This window comes from Amblyomma americanum, chromosome 1 (assembly GCF_052857255.1).
Source record: "Amblyomma americanum isolate KBUSLIRL-KWMA chromosome 1, ASM5285725v1, whole genome shotgun sequence".
NCBI classification, from domain to species: Eukaryota; Metazoa; Arthropoda; class Arachnida; order Ixodida; family Ixodidae; genus Amblyomma; species Amblyomma americanum.
This window is the reverse complement of record NC_135497.1, coordinates 5,259,283-5,275,702: the sequence shown is the minus strand read 5'-3', so window position 1 is coordinate 5,275,702 and position 16,420 is coordinate 5,259,283. Positions and strand designations below refer to the sequence as shown.

The window sequence follows — 16,420 nt, the reverse complement described above, 5'->3', positions numbered from 1 at the left end:
CGGGGAATACCCCCATTGTTTCCTTTCCGGCGCTTCGTTTTTCATCGGCATGTGGAAGACGGCGTCACTACTTTCCTTCCATTTTGTCAATGGTTCTCTCAATTCATAGACGTGGCCGGATTGAGAAAGCTTAAAGGAGATGGACACCTACCTTTTCGGTGTGCGTTTTCTTGTTGGTAATGACGCGTAAGGCATTATGATACGTGAATTACTACTTGGGATTCTCCTAGGACGGCTAAATAATTGATAATCGCATTTCTGCCTCGTGCTCTTTCGGTTTTAACAGTCGAATGAGGACTGTGACGTCAACGTGCGCGTACAGGTTACGTAAGAGATAAAAAACAGCAATAAAATCGCTACTTCAACATTCACTGTTATTCCGGGTATTGAAGAAGGCTAGCTTCAACCCTGCAGAAAATTAAACGATTAATCAGCGACTATAAGGACGCTTTCCAACGCCTCACGTGACGCAAAACCGCACTCTGAGGTCACAGCCACCGTTCTGCTGTTGAACCCGAAACAGCACGACAGAAAATATTCGATTAAAAAATATTAACGGTCACAGGCGAATATCAGGCGGTGGTTCATGCGTAGTATTGTCTTCCGCATCATTGTGTAGAAAAGAACATGACACTAAATTAAGGTGTCTATACCCCTTTAATGCCTTTAGTGAAGTTCTCACCTTGGGAGAACTCGTCAGGGTGTTAGCCGGCCGAAACCTTGGTGCGTCTACAAACACAGGAGGCTCTCCTCTGCACCGTCATCTGCGATGATGCGTGATTTGCTTTCGTTCGCTTATCATGCCGTTTGAGAACGGCTTTTCGTGTAGAGCTTCCTAGGCTGTGCGGTTTTTGAACGGTATACAGGAGGTCACTGCATGTCAGACTCCGCGAAAATTTGTGTGATTCGGCGAAAGACCAGTATTTAGGGGTATGTCCGGGTTCACAACACATATTCATCGTGAAGTTGTGTAAAGATCGCTTCGAAATGACACTGCATACTTTGTCACAGTCTTCTTCAAAGCAGTGACCGACTGGCAACGAATGGCTGCTCCCAGGGGTGCTGTGCGAGGCGAGCAGAACGTTTCCGAAAGTTGTGTTTACGTGTGTTTTTAAATGTCGCGCTCCACTACGGTACATGTCAGCCTAAAGGCAGAGAGGGGGGGGGGGGGGGGCGACTACTATACGCGCATGTTTTGCGTGTTTCAAAAATTGAGTACCTTTGAAATGACGTTTCAGACTTTCACAGCCTGTTCTAGGAAGTACGTTGTCCCAAACTTTTAACAGTAACAAAGGTTGCTCCTTTAAATGCAACGTGTTAAATGCTTCTCTTGGCTAGGCTGGTTGTTCGTTCAGCGCATGACGTGGCAACCAATAACGTGGCAGAACGCTGGACAGACAGGTGCCTGGAGGGCGCACGGTGCCTGAACCAAAACTTCCCTTTGACATGTACCTGAAAATACCCATTTTTAATGCGAAAGCATTAACTTTGTTTCAACTGCGGTAAAATGCATTGCAGGAATGCGGAAGCATTGACGCCTCCTCGTTTTTATTTGCCTCTCTTTGCTTCACTTGTCCCTTCTCGTCATATTTACTCTATTAAGCACGGATTTAAATTCACGCCATGTCTAAATTACCACAATTAATTGTCTTACTTATTGAAGTTACATGAATTGCCCATTTTGGGTTTTCAAACTTGCTGCCCAACGTTGCCCTGGCTCCGCTCACTTTTTGGACATTTTTGGCTCTATTTAATTTACTAATGAACTTTTGGACACAATTCTTTATTCGACATCAACCTCGCATTATCCTCTTTCCATTACATCCATCCCTTTGGCACTACTTCTAAGCTCCTCACAACTGCTGCGGACACGATCATGTCCACATGACCTAGTAATGCTTTCGCATTAATAATATTTTCACCACAACGTCACTGATTAAAGAACAAAACGTTTGTGCAGACATTTGTTTTCAACTGCTGTATTTCGGCACCGCTCTCGGCACCCGCTCAGGAGGTATATATGCATATATCGGAACGCTAGCAAAGGCAGCATATCGGCGGCCTGACGACTGCGCGCGTGCGGTCACGTGATGTGGGTCACATTTTGCACGGTGCTGCAGCAATTTGATCACATGACCGTCCGCCACCTTGAAATCTCGAACGGTTAGGAAACGTTAGAATGCGAGTAGTAAGAGACACGTCTCTTAATAGGCTGGTGCGACAGCCTCCATTGGGTCCACTGCGCCACAGAAGTATCTGGGGTTGTTTGCGACTACAGCGCCGCCGCAAAGCAACGAGACTCTTTTAGACGGTCACGACTAAAGCGAGGTACCTTCCATCTGCAAATAAACGCAAGTTTATCGTGAAATTTAAAAACAAACGTGATTTCAATAAGCTGACCACGAGAGCAGCCCTCAGTGACGCCGACATATTGAATCGGTACAGGCGCCGCTTATAAGTATTGAAAATCACCAACACACGGCAGGATGCACGCTGCAATGCTAACTCAGAGAACACTGCCGGTGCCCCAGGCGGAGTATGCGGAAGCGGTGATATATTCTCTAAATTTTGTTTTTTTGCAGCGATAGCTCTATCTCCCGCGCTTTTTCACAACACGCGCCGACCGCTTAACACAGCTTGCGCCGCGGGTGTGTGAGGAGGAGCGCAGCCATCGCTACGAATCAGAAGAAGAGGAACGCCACCTGCGCGCTAACCAGGCCAGTCACAGTCATAAATATGGTCGGTGAGAGGGAGCACCAGCTGCTGGCCAAGAGGACAAGGGCAAGCACAGTCAAAGCTGCGGAGACAAAGGCACAAAGTAGATAATCACGGTTTTTGCCGGTCGCTGTCAGTAGAGGGCGAAGAGTGTAGCGAATCCTGTGACATTGTATACACGGGTTTCCTGAAACATGTATAGGATAGAGGACACCCGCATCCATGAGAAAGCATCTGCCGCGGGTTACCCTTAAAAATGCCGCGATTTTCGCAAGTATCAAAGGTGCCAAGCAGGATGGGGTTCTGTATTTCCACGGCCGGACTGTAGGAGAGAGTCCGCGAAGCTCGCCCTTATTTCCCGTCTATACCGGCCACGTTACTTCGTCTCATCAATCTCATCTTCGCTGTCCCTGAGTTGTTTCTTTTGACCGAACCGGCAGTTATTGTTTTACCCGAGTCGTTCACGCCCACGGCGACAAAGCAGTCGCCTCCTTCGTACTCCGCCGCATCTGCAAAGGTTGTGTATTCCGAGCCTTCTAGCTTGCCTTCGAGGACATTTGGTTTTGCTCTCCTCTTGCCTTCGTAATAAGCAGGGTGCATTTTTTAAAGTCAGCAATTTTCTCAATTAGTAACTTTGCCCGCGCGTTTCTATTCGGGATTCTGTCATGTAGTCTTAGGTTGCTCAACATCTTCCACTCCGCTGGTGTGGTTGCGAGCCTCCTTAATTGTGCAAATATATGTACCTCCCATAGTCTCGTGGTGGTGCTGTAGACCCCCAGTTTAAGAAGTCTTTCCGTAAAGGTGCAGTGGGGCATCCGCGTGGCTGCTTTATAAGCCTGCCTTATGATCTCCTCTGTTTTAGATAGCCGGACATTATCACGTTTTATGGAGCTGCAAAAATACGCCGCCACCTACTGGCTTAGCACCAGTTCCTTCTCTAGAGCGGTGGGAGGCTATAATGGCCAGCTCAGACGCGTTGACGTAAGTGCGGGCCACTGAGTGGGCTCACAACGCCGCCAAGAGCCATTACCACTAAGGTTCAGTGCTGACAGTAAATGCTGTCTTTACAATACAATCCCTCATGGCTCAGTTCGGTTTTCTACTCAGATGTATGACAGTTACTGCGCATTTCCTTTCTTCCAAAAAAAATTATTTTCAGTTTCATCTCCTCCGTTCATCTGTTCATCCTCGGCGCAGTTGAGGTGTTGAGCAGCAAGCAAGAGTGAGAAAAGTTACTGCGTTTATCCTTTATCATAACCATTTTGCAAACTACACAGCTTACTCGGAGCGCAACTGTTGTGATTTAATAATTTAATATAATTAATAATTGCCTTTGAGGAAAGGAAATGAGCAGAAATTGTCTCACATATCTGTGGACATGCGAGCCTCGTTTCGCCTCCACCCCGGCAGCCGCGACAGGGTTCGAACCCAGGAACTCCGGCCCAGTTCCTGATAGCCCTAGTCACTAGGAAACGCATCCCTTTCCAAGGACACCTCAACCATGCCCTAAAGAAATGGATGACGGAGGTAGTTTAATAAGGAAAAATCAGCTACAGTAGCGAGCTGCAGAAAATTCATCTGAAAGTGAAGAACAGCGTTCAGCGAACCGTTGCACCAAAACCTCTACCTTGCCCTACTAAATGCTGTCACTTCGCATTCGTGGCGTACAGTCTTCTGCAAGAAGTATCGAGGTGGAGGACGGATATTTCATTCACTGACGTTCAGATCGCGTCAGTAATTCTAAGATTGTGCTCAGTTTAAAATTATGAAGCCAACTTTCACTGTAATGCATAACGCAGTGTTCCCCAAAGCCGTCACGACGCGAGTGAACTCCACTGAAGGATAAAAGTCTGTCTCATTGGCATCTGATTAGCTACGTTCGGCGGCAGCCGCAGTCACGCTAGCTCAACAAACGTTCATTTCGCCTCTATAGCTGAACCTCGGCCACTGCGTTTTCTGTTCCTGGTGTTATCTTTGTAAACTTGACATAACATCTTTGACCCTTCACCACTGTTTAGTTTATAACACTTATATAATTTTTATTTCTTTTCCAGTCTTGAAGCTGAAGCTTGTCCTGCGCTGGAATCCCCACACTGAACCGAAGCACAAGTCCCTTCCGCTAAACACGCCATGGCTACTGCAAAGCCATCCGTGTTAGAAGAACGTACGCCATTAACCCTGCGCTACACCAGAAGTAAAGCGGCACCACTGTGTAAGCTGGTTCGACGTGTCGCCGAGTATAACAAGGTTCTCTGGAACGTAGGCCTTGGGATAAGAGTGGAAAATGGCCTGGGTGAATTGGGCATCGCTATTGCCCCGGGAATCGTAGTCATGGACCCTTGGGAAGACCCAAGTATTGACTGTGAAAGCCTAGACTTCGCCATTATTTTGCAGGTCGACGTCCTCGCCCATCATCACTGCATTGTGGCCGTCGAGCAAAACGTGCAAAAAAATGCGGACAAATTTTGGATAGCAAATAGTCAATAAAATAAATATAGTGATAGCCCGCAATGCTCAAAATCTCGCAACCCTAAATGTGCGTGGCATCCAGGCAGGGAAAGCACCATGCTTAATGGTTGCATAAAGGTGGATTTATCTGATCATATGCTGTGGCAAATACACCGCTATTCGCGTAACCTGCAAATAACTTTCAAATAACGTTTATTTCTTAATTTCTGACATCTTCGGGCGAGTAAGACTTGATGACTTAGACAGCCACAACTTTTCGTCTCACAGAATTAGTAATTATTTTTTTCAGGCATTTATCTGTTCACAATAATATGTGGAGACCTTCAGTGCCCTATTCAGTAGACATCACTTGAAATTGTATACATGAATTTATTAAATCATTAAGAAGTTTCTAGTTAAAAAGACTCACAACCAAGCTTAACCTCGTTCATATGTGTCATGGGCGACAGCCATGATATCAACGAATATGTCGCACCACAGACCTGTTTAGATCAGTGTATCAAGAGCTTGCCCGAACAACCTTCGTGGTCTTCTTTTTGAATGTCGGTTTTTTTAGCTCCATCACCAGAGCAGCTTCGTTTCGAAGTATGAGTATATCCTGTTGCCTATGGCCGGAATCTTGGGAACGAAAGCATCGCCCATGAATCCTAGCGCTTTTTACCAACAACAGCACTTCCAACTCATGAGACCGGAACTGCGAACTGAATGGTTCGTACATCAAGATTTGGCATCAATCAACGTGCGGTGACTCTGCGAAATGAGAATTATGAAGCAGTTTTGGCGCTGGCGCACTTTAATAGCTATGTCGGCTGCTTAGAAAATATATCATGCTAATGCTGGTCTCTTCTTGACGGCAATTTTCAGCCAGAACGCTTTCGAGGAGTTCGCACGAAGCTAAGTAGGGTGCCAAGTCGCCGCATACCCTATTCTAAAATTCCAACAGTGCAGCATACTGAAAACATGGAGATAAAATCACACTGAAATAAAAACAAAAAACTTGCGAACAGAATCCATTCGGTAAGCCACCAATGAAACTATTTCCACACTTGCTAAGAGATGCCTGTCTTCAAGATACAGCAGTTTCTGCTCAGTGCAAATGAAGGCTTCCTTGTGCCAGATGGAAGTACCTTCTCATTACTGAACGTTACTCTCCACTTCCATGTGTACTGGGCAATTGTCAGCAACACTGTAGGTTGTGAACGCCAGTGTCAAATGTTCCGCCTGTGTGATCAGTGGTGCTCGCATTATTTTATCACTATGAAATTATCTTCCTTCTGGCCTTCATCCGTTGTTTGCGCTTCGGGCAGCTACGTTTTCAAGGCGTATGATAGCAGCCCTTATTGAAAGCACTTCTTTTTTGGTTTTTTTTTTACAAAGGGCATCTGTTTAAACCTGATATTGAAACTTGGGTGGAAAAAAATGAAAATTGGTTTTTGCCGAAAGAAAATAGCTCAGTATCTGTTTCGCATATCGACGGAGATAAACTAAAATTGTGTACTGTACCGAGATACAGAATCTAAGGGAGATACAGCATCGCCCTCACACTAACCTTTCCCCACAAAAGAACTAGCACGAAAAAATTGGATATCTGATAAGATTCGATGTCAGATGACCCTTTTTCAAATTAATCCTACAACAGAAGACCCACCAGCAAGGAGTGCCTCCATGGGTGACGTGTCAGTAGCAAGCAATGCTAGCGCCACTGCGTGAAAGGCGCCGTTCCGAGTGACTCCTTTGCGCCGCTCTGCCGTGTAGCGCTTGTAGAGATGGACCACAGCGGCGATGTCGCCCCAGATCATCTTTAACATGCGCAAGATCACGAGCACTGCCAAGCTCAGATCGCAGACCTATACGCAGGCCCCGAGAGTGTTGTCACGCACGAAGTTCCGCATGTGTGGTTCGTACTTCTCGTGGTGCATCTGAAAAAAAGAGATGGCGCACAAGCCGATGCAAATTGTCGATCCTTGGTGCAATGACCATACAACGTGATATTTTTGAACTGTCACCTTTCTTCTGTTCATTGGTTACAGGAAGGTTATTGTGCAAATGACTTGATTCTCTAAGGTAGACAAAATGACTGGGTATGTGGGTCTTATACCTGCCTGGACAAGCATCATGCCTCCCGATTAGGATCTATAACGCTGTAAACAACAATGATCGTTGTGCTTAGCACAACCACGGAGCCTTTAAAGCATGGTGTGCGTGTCAAATACCGCAAAAGAGCAACCATTAACCCTCAGCTTGTAAGCAAATATGTACACAGTGCGTGCAGTGTGTGAAGCTCAGTATGTCAGCATCCGCATCCCCCGATGCGCCTTGAGTTAAAAGCAATTGTTCCCTGCCACCTCGGTTTTACTCAAGCGCAAGAACTACCGTGACATTTTTTATTTCTTAGCACTGAAAGTGAAAATTTGGTCGTCGGTAGGCGCGTCAAAGAATTCAATCCTCGCTTAAACTAAGTTAGTCTCACTTTGTGGTTAAGAGGAGATTGGCGTAGGGCCGAATTTTTACTGTCTGCAGCTTAAGCTGTTAGCGCAGAGATTCGCTAACCCGGTAACCTAGCATGCATTGCGCAAGAAAACATTCTCCGACCACAGTGGTGCATATATATAATATACCTGGATAACCTCGGTGTGCTCTGACATGGCCAACATATCATAGAGATATGCGCACGCCTCGAAGATGTCTTCCTTCGACCGACCCGACGGCTTCCGGCACCACGTGGGAAGTGTACAGGTCTCCGAGCCGTATAGGTACGACAGCGTGCGGGGCAGGCACACGAGGTACTTGCTGTAGCCGTCGTACGAGTACAAGAACGCCGCCATAGCAAAACGGTCTCGCATCATCTGAAGAAGCAACCAGCGCAGCATGGCTTCATTAGGTAATGCCAAAAGAGCACCACTTATTCAGAGGGCCGCAAAGGTTACATCTCTCAGCAAAACTAAGTAGTTTTGCTGAGAGATGTGACTCTCCGTAAAACTTAAGCATAAAAGAAAGCAGCTGGACATTCCAAACAGATTGGCTCACATATTTTGTTCAACCCTTCCTGAATGATTGAAAATTCAGCTTCTTCCAAAGCAAGGTCGCAGTACAAACGTGATATCACAACAGTCTCTGTAAAGATAATCTCACCAGGATAGCTTCCAGGTAACAGGACAAGAAAATCAAAAGCAACGTTTTTGGCCAGTTGGCGATTAATTATCATTTCAGTTCTATACTGCATTCTTACATGAAGGCACAACTGACCAAAAGGAGACCGTAGAACCGCCAGTATTCGTCTGCATTTGAAGGAACAACAGGGCCGTACATAGAAATGAAACCCTTTTCTTATTTGCAAGAGGGTACAGTGGATAGACTATACGGGGCTATTCGTCCGTCTCCCCTTCCTTCTGTCTTAGTCTGCGGTCCTTCGCATTTCGCCTTGTCCCTGTGATAAGCCTACCCTTGTTCTTTCCTATCCTACGTTCTCAACCCATTTGGTAGAGAGAGGCTTGTAAAGTACATGGCGGTGGTTCCAGAATAGAGCTCAGGAGGCGGGATTCCGATCTGACGACGTCGTGTCTCCGGGAGCGCCGCCGCTTAGGGTGGAGACAACCGCGTCGTTACCCCTTTAGCGAGTTCCCTTGCGGCGCCCGCCATCATGGAGCCCGACGCGCAGGCAGCACATGGGCAGAGCGCAACTGCATGTCGAGTTCGAGGCGAAGAAAGGCATGCCGCGCTGAGAAGATGATGATAATGTTTGTTGTGCGCGGTTGGCCCTTTGGCCTAAGATGAAGAAAAATATAATTAACCATCGGCAGTGTAAAACATAACATAAGCATCCTATAATTTGTATTTGCGTCGACACATGCACCTCAAAGCGGAGCATTGCTTACTTAGAAATTAAACTAGCTGTGCACGCACACATATACACAAAGACCCAGAACAACTAAGCGATAAACTCAGTGGCTATGTACGCGCCAATCAACTGTGCACCTCGCCGAAATGGTATTACTCGCACAAAACACATCAACTGACCTTAGGCTGTGTCTCAATAGATTTTTTGCCAGAGGGAGCAGTAGACGTTTGTCTTCTCTCGGAAAAACAAACAATCCTCAGCCATGTGGCGAGCGTTTCGTGAACAGGGCCACACAGCCCTGAGCGTTTTGCCCAAGAACGCCGCGCACACGTCTCTCCCACCCGCAGCAATGAAGCGTGCGGAGCCCAATGGCCATCGCCGCTTGGGAGGCAGCGTTGACCACTTCACAGAACGACACCGCACTTCCGAGGGGGCGTGCGCAATCAGGCACCCTAAAACTTTCATTCAAGCAGCCTCGCCAAAAGGACGAAAGTGGAGATTCATAAAAAACCGATAACAACACATTGCACAGTCATGCTGTGGCGTAACGATTAATTTCCTTGTTGCTGGACGTCGAACGGACCTTTTCAAGCTTTTTCAAGTCCGCTTTTCAAGCTCACTTTCTTTCATTTTCTTTTTTATGCTAAAAATAGCTTGGAAGCAAATTATTTAAGATCGCTCGTGGATTCGTGTTGTCATTTAGATAGGAATTTTGGATGCGTGAGCTAACAATACCACTTAGAGAGATGCAAGACGAGCTATTAGCCCTAACTAGAAGCTGTCGTTTTATGCCGTTGAAAGTACGGAACCACCCGTAAAAGCGAAAATTATTTACAACTCGCAAAAAGTTATAAGCTGCTGTAAATAGCCATCCAAATGTAGCCGTGCAGCTATATGACACGTTGCACTCTTGAATTATTTTGAGCGCTTAAGTCAAGGCTTCCGCTGGCACTAAGTCCGGCTGCAACGTTGTCGCGTTGTGAGCGAAAAAGCAGATGGCCCACTTCTCACATAGGTCACGAGACATTGTGACGTCATCACAACGTGCTCGACCTGTCAGGTGGCAGCTACATTAATGACTGGTCGTGAGAGATGGCTGTGTTTGAAACAGCTACCACGCCATGTCAGGTTGCGCGTCACTTAACTCCTGCAACTATGTGCCAGGAGTTATATATGAGGACTTCCCGCTTTATATCAATCTAAAGCACATAATGACCACGTCTGTGAAGCGATACGCAAATAAGACTCCAAGCCGCTGAAGGGGCTCATTAACGCTATCGCGTCATATCCTCGAGGCGGAGCTTCAGTGTTTCCTCAAGCCTTTGCATGTAAGTTAGGTCTAGAAGAGCAATGCGAGCCAGTTTTTCCACTCTTACCGCTAACTCCCAGGCCAGCAGGGGACCACTCGCCCTGAACGAGACGGCCAGCCACACCGTGTAGAGCAGCCTGGTCAGGACTAAGACGGCAAAGGATGCACTGTGCCTCCCCTTGTGTAGCGCCTCGAGACTCAAGTGCAGTACAACCTCGGGGCCGGCGAAGATTTAAGACTCGATCACAATCAGCGCTGGCACCTTCAGGTCGGTGAACAGCGGCAAAGTGGGCTGTCAGGTGGCGCATCATCCCACCCAGGAACACCACAAGAGGCAGGCCCTGTAGAAGTCGCAATAGGCGTGGCAGATGTGCAGCGCTGTTCCAGGGAACTGAAGTTCCCAATGAGGATACATGCAGGGCGTCAAACGAAACCGATGTTCTGAGTGGAAATCCTAACAGAAAGTGACGGACTGCGTAGAGTTCAATGAGAACAACTGCAAGGCAGAAACTCACCATACCTAAGTGTCACCTCAACCACAGAATATTTAGCTTGCATGCTAGCATTACAATCGTCGTCGTACGTGGCTGTTATTCTGTGAAACACAGGCGCCTTTTAAGACGTGAATGAGTAAAAATGAACCACTGCAAACCTAAGATTGATCCAGATTATGTTTTCGGACAAGGTGTGCAAGAAAAAAAATTCTTTGCTGCTAGCCTGCGCGCTCTTCTAGCCACGTCAGTGTGTTGACTAGGGCAAACAATTCGGTATCTTTACACAAGGCTTCTTCGATATCTTCGAGAAGCCTTCGTTGTGGTGTATTTTTTCTCTCTTTTGCAGTCTTTTTTTTTTCAGGAGATGAGAAGGATATAAATTACAGAAATTTGAACACGGTATTGGTGACGCAGCTAGGGGAGCGGCAAGTCTAAGGTTGTGAACAACATGACACACACAAGGGTTCATGGTATACGCGTGCACTTCAGGTCGCATTGTAGGCCAGAAACTAAAGGCGAAATAGTTAATCAAAGTCAAAGATGAAAAGGTGAGAACACTGCACTAAAAAACCGTGATTACTCTTATCAGGATATCAAGCTCTGGCGGTGAAGCACTTAATTCCACTGCGTCATAATCTAGCGCAGCGTCCACATGTGTTAACGCGAGTTGGCAATAGTGGTGCGCTTTCCATGCCAGAACGAACTCACCACGAAGGCGATGGCGGATGCCAGGACTGTTGGCGTGACGGCCCCGTCGAATTGCAAGGACACATTTCCGCCCAGGCGCACCATGTTACCAGAGCATCCTTCGGTGCGATTACTCCGTTCATCCCGGACCATACAGCAGCGCTTCTGCAGAGCCCACAACGCAACCTCCTTCTTGCTGTCAGCTCCAGACAACCCCTCCTGACGAGTCAGCGGGCAGAAGATGACTGCTTTTGGGACAAGACCACGCCCTTCATCGCAGTCCTCGTAATTTCCGTCGAAGACAGTCTGTAGCGCACCCAGGCTTTCAGTGACACCCACTTCCATACAAGGCGTGGAAACATGTGACGACCCTCCCTGACACATGTCGGTCATGACTGGCACGTCCATGCTTGTGTTCCTTGAGTCCAGATGGTACGGCTTCATACGGCAGCGAATTTTGAGCAGATGACGGCAGGGAGGGGGGCACTAGAGTCTTATCCACTTTCTCTGGCACTCGTCGCCGCTCGCAAACCGACTGAGCCTCTTTCCTCTTCTTCACTGTTGTTGTTGTTGCCCTCTGTTGGAAGGCACATACCGGCGGTGGAAAATTTGCGGGGTAAATAACTATGGAAAGAAATATTTGGGTGTGACGATAAGAGACCGGAAGCGGGCGGAGTGCGTGAGGGAACAAACGCAGGTTAATGACATACTAATTGAAATCAAGAGGAAGAAATGGGCTTGGGCAAGGCATGTAATGCGAAGGCAAGATAACCGCTGGTCCTTAAGGTTAACGGAGTGGATGCCAAGAGAAGGCAATTGTAGCAGGGGGCGGCAGAAAGTTAGTTGGGCGGACGATAATAAAACATTTGCGGGAATACGGTGAGCAAAGTTGGCATATAACAGGGTTAATTGGAAAGACATGGAGTGCCAAGCCTTTGCTCTGCAGTGGGCGTATTCAGGCTGATGATGATGATAAACTCAAACACGAGGTATGTGTTTACTCACTTCTGTTAGGTAAGCATCGGTAAACTTTTTTGGATTCAAAAATAGTTTAATCTAGAAATGCATAACGAACAAATGAACCTACATTACGCAATTATTTAATAAGGTACAGGTACGCACACTGGTTTCAGAACGAGACTCCTGCAGGACGTTTCCACCAAAGGAGAGGAGAACATGAATACAAGGATGAAGCCCTGATCGAGCAAGGGGATCGCCAAATAAGTTCTTCTCCGAGACGAAAACCTGCGGAAGCATAGGAGGAAGTATTCAAGTGATTCAGGTTTTTAACTTCGTTCACAAGGGTTCGACGATTGCCACAAAGATACAGTCTCGAAAAGATCGTGAAGCAACCTTGCTCTTTCTCTTATGTTTCATGGCAATGCCTATGCTTGAAACCATTCACAGATAATTTTCAGCGAATGGTACACCACTTTATTTTACATTTTTTTAAATTACGAATCCAGACTGCCATGTTAGCTTGCTGGAAAATGACACTTTTATCTAGGAGGGTTTTAATGTGGGCGCGGCACATCGATGTGTAAATCTTCGAGCCACTGACCAGAGCACTGCTGAACCTGCAGCAGTGGTGTAAATCGGGGTGGGGGGAGGGGGCAGAAGTTTCTGGCCCCCCCTCTTCCCTTCGCTTAGGGCGGTGGGGGGGGACACGGCATCCGAGTGCCACCAGGATAAGAAATTCAGGTTCTGAGGCACACCATGGGATCAGCTTGTTGCTGTGTCATGTAATGTAACATGTAACAAGATTGGTGTAATGTTTACGGCATGCATGGTTGCTAAACAGCATTGTACCCCCTGGGACAGTAGACACCACCATAACAGCAGAAACCTCCGTAACGTGTTTACCATTAGATTGCGTATCTGGAAATTCCTGTGATCACATTGACTTCACCTGCTGGCACACAGGGATTTGTGGGTCCTATCTTCCCTTGCATTGATCCGATCTTTCAGTTCTGATGTAAATTGTGTCAGCTGTACAAATAACTGAGCATTCTATAACTGATAACTTCGCATGCACGGTTGCAAATGCGTGGCCGGATAGGACTACTGCGCGTGCGCAACAGGCATACAGCCTGCGTCAAAAATGTACATCCCAAGAAGTTTGCTTCTAAGCTGTTTAACGCGGCTCCCTAGAACATTTAGCAGTCCAAAGCTTGGGAGGATTGAGAGCATGAAGCCATTCTTCTTTCGAGATGTTACGGCCGCTGCGGATGTATAACTAAGCACGCTGCAGGCCTCGCAAGCAAACGCTTTGGGCTGTATACTTTTGACGGGGGCTGTACGTTAAACTGCTATACTTCTACGCTGGTATGTCTCCTGGGTGCTATATCGCTCTGTTGATGAACTGAACATAACCACCAGAATGCAGCAGCAAGAGCTTCACATACGCGTTTGCCAGCGAGAGCGCCTAGAAAACAGGCGGCATTACGAGAAATTCGGGGTCGGGTTCAGAGGGAGGCACTTGTGAAATATCTGCCGTGGTGAGCGCCACCGCTAGTCTTCCCTAGCGGCCGTCAGCTCTGTCTGGTGCTGTAGTGAAATCACGCTTAGAATGACTTGGTTTAGGAACGCCCATTTTATGAACTGTTAAAATACTTATGAAAAGCTTCATGAGGAATCCTAAGTACCTGCTAAAACTAAGCGCTCAAATTATCCGATCATTGTTTATTTTCTATAAGGAAAAAATTGCTGCCAAATCAATCCGCTTATTATCCCTGAAATGCTACGACATTTATGAGCTCGTTGCAGGGCTGACCGCGTCGCAACCAATGTGGAAGCACTAAGTGCGCTACATCTCTAAGAAAGCCGCGTTTTGGCGGAATTGCTCGGCGAGCACTGCTCTTGACGCGTTGCGAGGGTGCGTGGAAGAAATGGTGCCGCTGGCATTGTAGAACAAGCTGCCACTTCTCGTTTGTTGCCACTTTGTTTCGATACGATCTCTATAAGTTGTTCCGTCGATGGCGTTTACAAAGACAGAATCACTCAAAAAAGACACGAAATAGTACATGGAGGCACTGTTTTCTTGAATGTGAATTTGCCTTTTCTCTAATTGTGTTTTCTGCTCATTACAGTTTTTTTTTAACAAGGCGGGTTCTGAAGATGGCATTTGTGTTTCCGGCTTCGAATTTTGTAGCGTGAGCTACACTGGCCTAGGTTAAGCAGTTTCGCGTGGTTCCTGGAGAGCCGTGCTGCGCATGCGCGAGGAGCAGTGACGTCACACGGCGCACAGCTGGCGCGCCGGAGCCGCCACCGCGCGCGCCTCACCCGTAATAGCCGATGCAGAGGCATTGGCACCGGCGCAGCCCAGCTGTGCGCCTCCGTTGCACAGTAGCCATCTGACGCTGCCCCGGAGCTGCTTAATAGCGCCTCTCATTTTGTGCGCAAGCACACAGGTGTCAGTGGGAGTGTACATATAGCAGGGCGTTTGCCAGTGTGGTATAGCCATGAAGGAGGAGAGCGAAATTGCTGCTCAGCGGCAATTGATGCTCAGGGGATCAGCGTAGCTCACGCTACGTATATCCTGGCATATTCGAGCTAAGCCACTGCTAATTGGCTGACTGGAGGCGTTTCTTGAACCCAGCACCGACAGCAGATCCGACGTGAAATCTGATACGATAATGTTATCGGTCAGCTTCTTCCCCGTGAGACGCTCGTTGAGGGCGAGGACGAAGCCGACATACTCCATGTACACTTCGCTCTCGGTCCAGCGTGTCATGTCAGCCGGCGTCAGTACGCACGGCTGCGGCTCGGCGTACATAGGTTCTTCTTCGCTTTCTGACATCTTGTCAGTAGCAATGCTTCGACGTTCAATGGCTAAGAGCGCCTGGCTTCCCAAGCGACCACCAGACAACGAATCGTCTTCCTCGTGACTCATCAATCTGCGCTAGTGATAGTGTTGATGGCGATAAGCCCAATCGCACTAGAACTTTCTGGCGTACGCAGCTGACTTTATCTACGAAGGATTTTAAATCCTCAGTAGAGATACGTAAATTTTCGTTGCGCATTTTATTATTTGTAAAGATGCGTAAGGCATTATTATACACGGATTACCACCTGGTAATCACGTACGACAGCTAAACAATTTATACTCTCATTTCTTTTGCGTGCCGCTTCGACTTCAACAATCGAATGAGGACTGTGACATCAAATTGTACTACGCTAGTCATGTGAGACACAAAAAAGTTTCCGATATAACCAGTCGCGACGGCTCAGTGTTTAGGGCGCTCAGCTACTGAAATGGAGTACCCGGTTTCGAACTCCACCGATGTGGGAGTGTTTCGATAGAGATGAAACGCAAAAGGCGCCCTTGTGCTGTGTGATGTCGGTGCACGTTAAACATCCCCAGGTGGTCCAAATTATTCCGAAGACTAGGGCACCTCCTTCCTTTCTTCTTTCACTCCCTCCTTTATTACTTCCCTCACTGCACGGTTTAGGTGTCCAACGAGATGTGAGACAGATACTGCGCCATTTCCTTTGCCCCGCTTCCTCCCGCCCCCCCCCCCCCCCCAAAAAAAAAACAATTTTCAAGCCATCTGATGCTTCCTCAATCGTTGTCATTCCGGCTCTTTAAGGAGGCTGGCTTCAACACTGCAGTGAATTAAACGATGAAGCAACGATTTTAAGGCTATTTTTCATGACGCACGAGACACAAATATACTCTGACGTCACAGCCATCATTCGGCTGTTGAAACCGAAACAGGACAACGGAAAAAGTCAACTATAAACTTTTTAGCGGGCGTAATCGAATATCACATGGTGATTCATGCGTAGTAGTGCCTCCCGCATCAATATAGAGAAGAAAACATGACACCAAAATTAGGTGTCTATACTCCTTTAATGTTGCGCTTATCTACCATATTATACAAGCACAGATTGATGAGTGCTGCCTGT

At 47.3% G+C, this 16,420-nt stretch overlaps 1 protein-coding gene across 1 annotated transcript; it reads right to left on the bottom strand.

Annotated features, from left to right (window-relative positions):
- Window positions 1-6,836: 6,836 nt before the first annotated feature.
- Window positions 6,837-12,033, bottom strand: LOC144130349 (uncharacterized). The gene is made up of 4 exons (XM_077664282.1): window positions 11,534-12,033; window positions 10,399-10,672; window positions 7,803-8,030; window positions 6,837-7,103 (listed from the first exon to the last, which is right to left on the bottom strand). The coding sequence occupies exons 1-3, from the start codon at window positions 11,954-11,956 to the stop codon at window positions 7,840-7,842; spliced, it is 888 nt and encodes a 295-aa protein (XP_077520408.1). The 5' UTR covers window positions 11,957-12,033; the 3' UTR covers window positions 6,837-7,103; window positions 7,803-7,839.
- Window positions 12,034-16,420: the final 4,387 nt, after the last annotated feature.